This window comes from Kogia breviceps, chromosome 2, assembly GCF_026419965.1.
Source record: "Kogia breviceps isolate mKogBre1 chromosome 2, mKogBre1 haplotype 1, whole genome shotgun sequence".
Classification (NCBI taxonomy): Eukaryota; Metazoa; Chordata; class Mammalia; order Artiodactyla; family Physeteridae; genus Kogia; species Kogia breviceps.
The window spans coordinates 109,583,845-109,595,037 of NC_081311.1; the positions used below are offsets into that span (position 1 = coordinate 109,583,845).

The 11,193-nt window shown below is 38.4% G+C and overlaps 1 protein-coding gene across 1 annotated transcript in view; it reads left to right on the plus strand.

The window, feature by feature from the left end:
- The window catches only part of THSD7B (thrombospondin type 1 domain containing 7B), an 876,032-nt gene extending 865,353 nt beyond the window's left edge, over nucleotides 1-10,679 (plus strand). The window contains exon 28 of the mRNA XM_059052359.2: nucleotides 9,466-10,679. Coding sequence (XP_058908342.1) covers nucleotides 9,466-9,547 — 82 coding nt within the window. The 3' untranslated portion in view covers nucleotides 9,548-10,679. The remainder of the gene's footprint in view (nucleotides 1-9,465) is intronic.
- The last annotated feature ends 514 nt before the right edge of the window (nucleotides 10,680-11,193 follow it).

An 11,193-nucleotide genomic window follows, 5' to 3' on the forward strand; every position in this document is an offset into this window, starting at 1 on the left:
TAGTCAAGGCTGTCCCATTTTAGAATTTTTATTTAGATCAGTACTTTTTAGCTTTGATGGCACACTGGCATTTCCTGGCACCTCTTGGGGACTGATATTTGAATCCTAGTCCCAGAGATTTTTTTTTTTTAATTTTGCTTATTGAGATATAGTTGATTTACAGTGTTGTGTTAATTTTGCTGTACAGAAAAGTGATTCAGTTACATATACATATATTCTTTTTTATATTCTTTTCCATTATGGTTTATCACAGGATATTGAATATAGTTCTCTGTGCTACACAGTAGGACCTTGTTATTTATCCATTCTGTATATAAAAGCTCACATCTGCTCACCCCAACCTCCCACTCCATCCCTCCCCCAACCCCCTCCCCCTTGGCAACCACAAGGCTGTTCTATATGTCCATGAGTCTGTTTCTGTTTCATAGATAGGTTAATTTGCATCATATTTTAGATTCCACATATAAGAGAGAGCATATGGTATTTGTCTTTCTGACTTAGTATGATAATCTCTAGGTCCATCTATGTTGCTGCAAATGGCATTATTTCATTCTCTTTTGTGACTGAGTAGTATTCCACTGTATATATGTACCACATCTTCTTTACCCATTCCTCTGTCAATGGACATTTAGGCTGTTTCCCTGTCTTGGCTATTGTGAAGAGTGCTGCAATGAACACTGGGGTGCATGTATCTTTTTGAATAAGAATTTTGTCTGGATATATGCCCAGGAGTGGGATTGCTGTATCATATGGTAATTCTATTTTTAGTTTTCTGAGAAAGAGTTTTCCATACTGTTTTCCATAGTGGCTGCACCAACTTATGTTCCCACCAACAGTGTAAGAGGGCTCCCTTTTCCCCACACTCTCTCCAACATTTGTTATTTGTAGAGTTTTTAATGATGGCAATCCTGACTGGTGTGAGGTAGTACCTCACTGTAGTTTCAAATGGCATTTCTCCAATAATTAGCAATCTTGAGCATCTTTTCATGTGCCTATTGGCCATCTGTATATCTTCTTTAGAGAAATGCCTATTTAGGTCTTCTGCCCATTTTTTGATTGGCTTGTTTGTATATTTTGGAAATTAAGTCCCTGTTGGTTGCATCATTTGCAAATATTTTCTCCCATTCCATAGGTTGTCTTTTCCTTTTGATTATGGTTTCCTTTGCTGTGCAAAAGCTTGTAAGTTCGATTAGATCCCATTTGTTTATTTTTGTTTTTATTTCTATTGCATTGGGAGGCTGTCCTAAGAAGACATTGGTACGATTTATGTCAGAGAATGTTTTGCCTATGCTCTCTTCTAGTAGTTTTATGATGTCATGTCTTAAGTCTTAAGCCATTTTGAGTTTATTTTTGTGTATGGTGAGACAGCATGTTCTATAAGTGACTTCATTGATTTATATGCAGCTGTCCAACTTTCCCAACACCACTTGCTGAAGAGACTTTTTCCTATTGTATATTCTTGCCTCCTTTGTTGAAGATTAATTGACTAGTTTTGATTACTGTAGCTTTGTAGTATTGTCTGGGAGGGTTATGCCTCCTGCTTCGTTCCTTTTCTTCAGGATTGCTATGGCAATTCTGGGTCTTCTATGGTTCTATATGAATTTTAGGATTATTCTAGTTCTGTGAAAAATGTCATGGGTAATTTGATAGGGATCACATTAAATCTGTATATTGCTTTAGGTAGTATGGCCATTTAAACAATATTAATTCTTCCCACCCAAGAGCATGGGCTATCTTTCCATTTCTTTGAATCAGCTTCAATTTCTTTTATTATTCTCAGCATATAAGTCTTTCACCTCCTTGATCAGGTTTATTCCTAAGTATTTTATTTTGGGGGTGTGATCTTGAAAGGTATTGTATTTTTACATTCCCTTTCTGATATTTCTAGCCCCAGGGAATCTGATTTAAGCATCTGAACAACCTGACCACATGCAGGACTAATTAAGAGTGCCCCAGTTAATTCTAATATCCAAGCAAGGCTGAGAACCATCACTCTAGATAATTCTAGTTCTTAAATTTTCTTCTCAAACTGACCTGTTTTGACCAGTTATGTTAAATTGACCAGTTGGTTCAAACAACCTCTTAGTACATTTTGAATAGTAGAGCCAGCTGTTTATCTACATTGACGAGCCATGAGAGAAAATTTAACTGTCCATTCCAGGAATCCCAATTTGTAAGTGACTAGTTCCTAAAAATATGTTATTCTCAGAAAATGATGATTAGCTTATTGTATAGAATATATTTTATTTGATGAGCTGGTCTTGAAACCAGACAGAAGTAAATACATGTTTTCAGGTGTGTTGAGAATATTTTATTAGCTTCCTAAGAAGAATTTTCAAAGGATTTTTTAAAAATTTTCATGAGATCAAAGTGTTCCTTTTTTCCTCTAAATCAAGATATGTATATTCATCGTCTGTCTCAAACTATTTCCCTGAGAATTTCCACCCAAATTTTAATCACAATTCAAATCCAGTCTTTGTATTTCTAGCTTGTACTTCCAAGGTTACACAGATTTTTAAATCTTTGCTCTTGGCCAGTGAAAGTTAGTGAAGAAAATAAAGTGACTTTCATTTTTTTCTGCCACCTATAGTGATTGAAATTGAATTTCTAGAAGTTGGATTTCTATCCAACGGATTTCTATCCAACTAATATTTCCACAGTGTTGTAGTAAAAAGGAACACCTTCAGTTAGTCATTTACCCTAAAAATCAAAAGATTTGACCAATTATGTTTGAATTGGTAAGTTTTGAGTGTTGTCTAGGTCCTGTCTTAATGAACAAATGTGAAGTTGAAAGCCTTACATGAGGTTGAGAGTGATAGGAAGCATTTCCCACTAAAAAAGATTAGAAGAAGGAAAAGGTCTTAAATTGCAACAAAGAACATAAAGGGTTGACAGATGAGACACAGCTCTCAAAGCAACAGACCAATACAGTGTAAGATAATCGGCTAGTCTATTAGTCTGTGAAAGCTTGGATGTGTTCTACTTCATAGCCACACCCCCAATTCCACATTCTATGGTTCCTTCTTCCCTAGAATATCTAAAAGATTAAAAATTAAAATTTAATAAATCCTAAATTTCACCCTTTTACATTTCTCCATTTCCTTCAACTTAAAATTGTGTTACCCTTAATCCATTCCTTCAACAATAAATATTTATTGCGGCCCTTTCTGTTTAACTCTACGTGCTGGGAATTAATTACGTACCTCACTGAATTCTGATGACAAACAATTTTCTGGAAAATTTTTATTATAAAAGATCAATGGAATTGCCCCTTACTTTTTAGTGGCAAAATTATATAAATATTTATGTGCAGTATTTGTCATACCTATTTTTTTCATCCTCAATGCCCAGCCTTAATAATCCCCTGTTGGAAGTAGCACAGTTACTTCCATATTTGGATTCTTTACAAATGCTCCCTTCAGCAGTCTGTAGCCAGATTAATCTTCCTAAAACTTAGCCAAGTGATCAGCCCCTTTCCTCCTCAGACAGACACCCATTGACAGCAAAATGAAAGTCATGTTCTGGTTGCCTTACCAGTCAATTAAAGTCTTCCACTATTTGAGCCCAAACAACTGTTTCAACTTCATTTTCTACTGTTTCCCTACACCCTGGTGCATTGAAAGGCCTATTTATTTATTTATTTAGCTGTACCGGGTCTTAGTTGTGGCACGTGGGATTTTTTAGTTGCAGCATGTAGGATCAAGCTCCCTGACTAGGGATCACACCCAGGCCACCAGGAAAATAATCTTATATTCATACATCAAACAAAGTGCTTTGCATAGATTGCCTTATTCAGGCTTCATAATACTCCAATGAGGTGTTGCTAATATCACCTTCATTTTAAAGGGGAAGTAAGTAATCCTCAGAAAAGTTGAATAACTTACATAAGGACATCAGCCTGGTGAAATCAACTCCAGGTTTGTCTTAACCCCCAAATTTATACTCTTTCCACTGGACTTTCCAATCTCTGTAGTTTCTTTCCCTTGAGTAATCCTAAAAACTCTTTAGAGCTACATGTAAAAGTATGAAATTAGAACACTCCCTAACACCACACACAAAAATAAACTCAAAATGGGTTAAAGACCTACATGTAAGGCCAGACACTATCAAACTCTTAGAGGAAAACATAGGCAGAACACTCTATGACATAAATCACAGCAAGATCCTTTTTGACCCATCTCCTAGAGAAATGGAAATAAAAACAAAAATAAACAAATGGGACCTAATGAAACTTAAAAGCTTTTGCACAGCAAAGGATACCATAAACAAGACCAAAAGACAACCCTCAGAATGGGAGAAAATATTTGCAAATGAAGCAACTGACAAAGGATTAATCTCCAAGATTTACAAGCAGCTCATGCAGCTCAATAACAAAAAAACAACTCAATCCAAAAATGGGCAGAAGAACTAAATAGACATTTCTCCAAAGAAGACATACAGGTTGCCAACAAACACATGAAAGAATGCTCAACATCATTAATCATTAGAGAAATGCAAATCAAAACTACAATGAGATATCATCTCACACCAGTCAGATTGGCCATCATCAAAAACTCTAGAAACAATAAATGCTGGAGAGGGTGTGGAGAAAAGGGAACCCTCTTGCACTGCTGGTGGGAATGTAAATTGATACAGCCACTATGGAGAACAGTATGGAGGTTCCTTAAAAAACTACAAATAGAACTACCATACGACCCAGCAATCCCACTACTGGGCATATACCCTGAGAAAACCATAATTCAAAAAGAGTCATGTACCAAAATGTTCATTGCAGCGCTATTTACGATAGCCAGGACATGGAAGCAACCTAAGTGTCCATCAACAGATGAATGGATAAAGAAGATGTGGCACATATATATAATGGAATATTACTCAGCCATAAAAAGAAATGAAACTGAGTTATTTATAATGAGGTGGATGGACCTGGAGTCTGTCATACAGAGTGAAGTAAGTCAGAAGGAGAAAAACAAATACCGTATGCTAACACATATATATGGACTGTAAGGGAAAAAAAAAATGTCATGAAGAGATTAGTGGTAGGACGGGAATAAAACACAGACTTACTAGAGCATGGACTTGAGGATATGGGGAGGGGGAAGGGTAAGCTGTGACGAAGTGAGAGAGTGGCAGGGACATATATACACTATCAAATGTATATTAGACAACTAGTGGGAAGCTACCGCATAGCACAGGGAGATCACCTCTGTGCTTTGTGACCACCTAGAGGGGTGGGATAGGGAGGGTGGGAGAGGGTGATGCAAGAGGGAAGAGATATGGGAACATATGTATATGTATAACTGATTCACTTTGTTGTAAAGGAAAAACTAACACACTATTGTAAAACAGTTATACTCCAATAAAGATGATTTAAAAAAAAAAAAAAACACTCTTTAGACTCGAGGTAGTGTCTACACCTTTCACATTTTTTAGGGGCTCTTCATTTCCCAAGTAAGCTACAGACCTGGGTACAGACCTATTGATATCAAAACATTTACTGTTATATAGGAGCTGCCTAAAGAATCCAAATAGGTATTTTCACACCATCTATTTCTATTAAATAGCTTGCAGAAGAGTTAGAGGAGGACAGTTTTGGAGATTTTATATTTTCTCCCCCAAAATAAGCTTAGGACAAGAGAGCTGCTCTAATAAATATGCCAGTTGTTAGGTGTACACTTTAGATGAAGGCAATTTATGATAACACTTGGACATGTTTTTGAGAAAACAGAGAAAAATAGTCGTCTCAAGGACTGCTTCGTTCAGATGTGACCGTTTGCACGTCTGCCATTAGCATTTGGAGTTTTTGAAATAATATTACTGATGCCTAGGTCCCCTGGCAAGAAAGACTCATGAGGTAATTTAGTGGGGACGACCACTGGGTGAGCGTGTAGGTAATCTAGACATAGTGCCTGGAAATTACTCGGAGAACTGCAGCTATTCTACCTTGCTCAGCACAACGCAGGAAAGAGGCTCTCAAATTTGAAAGTTTGAAGGTGGTGTCGCCACTTCCAAGGCTCAGCCCTCCTGAGTAGCTGCCTGTTAATGTCTTCTGGTCTGGGGATGGGTCCTTATGGCTTGACTTCAAGAGTGCTGAGAAGTGCAGCACTTGCCTGCCCGTTTACAATGAGCTCATTTTTCTGGCTTAATGAGCTTATCCTTTGCTAAAACGCAAATGGTCATGGAAGAGGTGACTTTAAAACGTGTCCATCAATGATCTCTTACAGCCGGGGTTGCATACTGGTTTTCTCCCTTGGGCCAACTCTGAAAGTGATGGTGGCTGTCAAGAGTGCTCCGTTAGGAAGAGTTATGAGGCTATTCCTGGGCTCAGCAGTAAACAATAATGTGATGGATGGGAGACGTCCACTGCAGGCACAGACAGGATGCCCAGGGGTGGCAGCAGCCCCTGGGCCAGGCAGTGGTGGCTCCTGATTTAGTGTGAGGAGGTGGTCACACCTTCCCCGATACCAGAGTTGAGGAGAGAAAGTGAATTAAAAAATGATTCCTAAATGAGTTTCCTAATAAATACCAGGGAGGGAGAAGGGAAAGGGAGCAGGGACTTCAAAGGACAAGTCTCCTATTTGCTGCCTGTGCAGAGGGCAGCCTCCCACTCAGCTCTTCCCCTTAGGGCTCTTGTTAACCAGCCAGGAAGCTTTGTAAAGCGAGAGCTCCCCAGCAAAATCACCACCTTATTCAGTGGTTGCTAACTTTTAAACTCTCTAAAAGTTCTCAGATCTCACACATTCATAGATGTGACTTTAGTATCTGTCGACTGAGAGCTTACACAGTATGAAAAGATGCATAAGAAATGAAGCCTTCCTCACAACCATCCCAACACACACCACTAGAGGTGAACACAATGTTCATAATAATTCCACACCTGGAAGCTGCTATAAAAATCTGTGTCATATTTGAGCAGAATTTTCCAGGCACAGTCCTAGAGGCTGGCCAAGTTTATTGTCTCTTTATGGAAGTGTGCTTAGTTTACAATGTTGTATTAGTTTCAAGTATACAGCAAAGTGATTCAGTTATACACTCACACACATCAGTTCTTTTTCAGATTCTTTTCCATTGTAGGTTATTATAAGATACCGAGGAGAGTTACCCGTGCTATGCAGTAGGTCCTCGTTGTTTACCTATTTCATATAGAGTAGTGTGTATATATTAATCCCAAACTCCTAATTTCTCTCTCATCCCCCCATCCCCTTTGGTAACCAAATATTATTGTCTCTGTAAAGATCCAGCCATCTCTATCCCTCCTCCCCACGCCCCAGGACTCAGCTTTCCCATTTCTCTGCCAAACAGCCTTTAGCAAATGCCAAATAGAACAATATAATGCCATTTGAAGCAAACGGCTGGACCTGGAGATTGTCTGATTTACTTTGCTCAGTATGACAGAGAAAGACAAAATATATGATATTGCTCATATGTGGAATCTAAAAAATGGTACAAATGAACTTATTTACAAAACAGAAAGAGAGTCACAAATGTAGAAAACAAGCTTATGGCTACCAGGGGGGAAAGAGAGGGGGATAAATTGGGAGATTGAGATTGGCATTTACATACTACTATATATAAAATAGATAACTGATAAGGAGCCTGGGCCTGGCAATATGACTAGAGACACTGAAATAGATATATATGTTAATATAGATAAAGCTAAATGTTATTCAGATAATTATGCAGTAACTGCTCTTGAGAAGCAGAACGGACCTGGGAAATGGGAAATCATAGGCCGAGGATGCCTCTGCGGAGAATTTAAAGCATATTTCTACCTCCCCTCTGCTGACAGGCAGGTGTTTGCCTGCAGCCAGTGCCCAGCACTCAGCAAGTCACACACTGAGCACCTGTGACACGCTGGGTGCCGGGTAGGGACACAGTAGGGTCTCTGGTTCCTTGTAGTAGGTTTTTAAAAAATCACTTGTAATGTACCTCTTTAGCATCTATAAATCGCTTCAAACATCAAAAAAAAAAAATATTTCTCCTGAATTAGAACCTGAGTATTTTAAACTAGGAGATTCTCCCTACAACCCAGTTATCAAACATCTTTTTCTTTTGTGGTAAAATTCACATATCAAACAATTCTCTAATTTAACCATTAAGTGAAAGATACCAGACACAAAAGGCCACACATATAGTATGAGTCCACATGAAATACCCAGAACAGGCAAATTTACAGAGGCAGAAAGTTGATATGTGGTTGCCAGGGACAGAGTAGAGAACGGGGAGAGACTGCTTAGTGGGTCCAGTTTCCCTTTAGGGTGATGGTTATGCAACACTGTAACACACTGTTCGAAATGCCAGTCAGTTGTACACACTGAAATGCTTGTTTTTAATTTACATTCACTCGTAGTATAAAAACTAATACAGACAGACAAAAAAGTTGTTTCCACCAAGTGCCTACCTAATTAATGAATTGGATAGAGGGAGGATGCACTGAAGGGTTAAAAGCATTTGTCCTGTGGGTTTTAGATGCACTTAGATTCCAGGCTGTGCCACTCACTCAGTGACTTGAGGGAAGGTAAATAACCTCTCTAGTCCTTCTCTGTCAAGTAGCAATAATCCTAATGCCTCCCTCTCAGTGCTGTCCTGGGATTTATTGAGATACCTTCTATAAATCCTCAGCACAGGGCTTGGCACTTGATGGCTCCCCTGCTGGTGAGGACAACCCGAAGAGAGCAGGGCTCTGAAGTCGCAGCAAAGCCAAGGCACTGAGGAAGGAAGGGAGACAGAACGGTGGGAGGTGGGGCACTGTGTGGTAGAATTCAAACTATAAATACTCATCAACTGAGATTCACGCATACTGAGAATCAAAGAGTGTAATGCAGCATGTTTTGCCCAGATCTGGGGCATCACTGTGTGATTTGGGAATGTAACTCAAGTTCAGCTTCTCTCTCTGTGAGAAGGAATGGCAGCCCTCCCTGAGCTGAATGTTGTTGACCTCAAGGAGAACAGAGACCAGGGGAGAATAGCTTTGCCTGGTGCAGAACCAGTGAACTTTTCCTGACAGGCTCTGGTGACTTGGCAGCTAGATGTCAGGATTCAGGCCGGAGCAGAAGTGTGTTTACTTGAAAACAAGAGCAGAGTAAGGCGTGGGAGTCTGGCTGTTCTAGCTACTTATGATGTTAAACGTCTGTGCTGTGGCGGTTTTAGTAGTTCAGGAATTAGTGAGCAACAGATGTTAGAATTACTGCATATAAACAAAGGAAAGTAGCCTTTACCAAATTCATTGTTTCCACTAAACCATTTTTAAGATTTTGAAAAACAAACAAACAAACAAACAAAAAAACCTAAAGGCTTTTCCTGGCTTAAGGGTCAAAGTGCACCAATATTCCAAAAAGCAACCTACCAGTCCAGAGAAATCAATCTTTTGTCTAACCACTTGAATTTCTGTACCTCACAATTGTGTTTGGCAGGTGAAACAGAGCTCTGTGAACTTTCTTTATCTCAGGAATTCTTTTCCCTTTACAGCAAGAAGCCAAAACCACGTCAAAGCACACCTCCCCAACAGAAGCCTCTGACCTTAGCCTACGATGGAGACTTAGACATGTAACCTGAAAAAGAAATCCAAATGTAGACATCAACTGCCTTAACTGCTTTCTCTTTTGTAGCTCTCAGAATTCTCAGTTTTTTTGAGGAATCTCATGATGCGTTATATGAGGCAGGATACAAAGTGAAAGTGAAAGTAATATTGACTCAACTTCATTTGGACATGGAGTCAAGGATTATTCTGTCTGCCATTTTGCTTTCAAGTTGTTTGTGGGTGTGTTTAATTCTTTGATTTTCCCAAGGGACCTGAAAACCCTTCTCTTACTGCTTGGAAATGGGAAGAAGAAAACATGATGGAATTCCCACAGACTCGAGTATAAACTTTATCCTTAGCAGCATGATGACAATCTGGAGGAAAGTCCAATCAAGGCATTTACTGTAAATGATGAGTCGCCTGACACTGCATTGTTATGCACTATGTTAGTGCAAATCCTTATTCTTCCCATACTTCAACACTGAGTTTTCTAGAGCTTACATTGGTTCAAAGACTTTCAAATTGGATTGCCTATTTTCATGAACATAGAGAGAATGGGTTACCATTTCAGAAATTCTCTGAGTTTTTACCTTTACAAATTATATTTTGTTTTGTAGCCAGGGGGATGATGGTACTTCATGGGTTGCATCTGTTGAAAACAAAGGGAATGTGTGTAATTGCTGGACTAGATGAAAGCTAGGTGGTTTTGAATGAAATGTGTATTGAATGTTAGGGTGTACAAATGAAGTAATAGGTGGTTATATTGGAGAAAGAGGTAAATTAATTATTTCATTACTAAAACTGTGTATTTTAACAAAAACTTAGCCATGTAGATATAGCATTAACCACACACAGTTGTAATTCAGTTTAATGATGAAAAACGCTGCTTTTGTAATTTCAATTTTCTTATTGAATATTTATAAATTCTTTTTTTGAATTTAATTATCTGACCTCATTTAATATATATCGAACGCCGATCCTGTTTGTAGCAAGTCTTGCTTTTATAAGGTTTCAATAATATCTAAAACAACACACGAAAAAGCTGAAACCATTTTATGAAGATCAATGTTTGTAACTGTAGATGTCGAAAAGTAAGACGGTGCCATCTTGTGGTATTGACTTGTATTTATAACAAATAAAGTGCTCAAGAGACTGAAATGTTAACTGTTGTAGACTTCTTATTCCCTACTAACGAGCCCATGCTTTGACAACAGATTCCCTGTGTCACTGTTTTAGAGGTTGACAGCTGAAATCACTGACAGAGAAAAGGACTCTTACCCCACATTCTTAGCACTAATGGTTATTCTATGAAATGGATCCAAGCATGATTACACAGAGTAGCTCTGAAGGAATATTTAAAGCTTAGCTAACATTAAAACAAACTACTGTAATAATAATGCAAACACTGACTGATATGTAAATGAACTGAGAGGCCCGAGAAAATGGAACTGTTTGTTAGAAATGTGATACGATGAGCAAGATAGAGGATGTTTTTATTTACACTAGGACTTTTGTTAACCATTTTAACACTAATTGATTTTCTTCAATGGCACCATGGTTTTAAATGAAAAAAGTACATGAAAAGAGAATAGCTTATGTCAATACTGTGGTTGAAGAAACAGCTCCTAGAATTGTCCTTTTATTAGTTCACTTTAGCTAAAGCTTCAGTAGTCTTC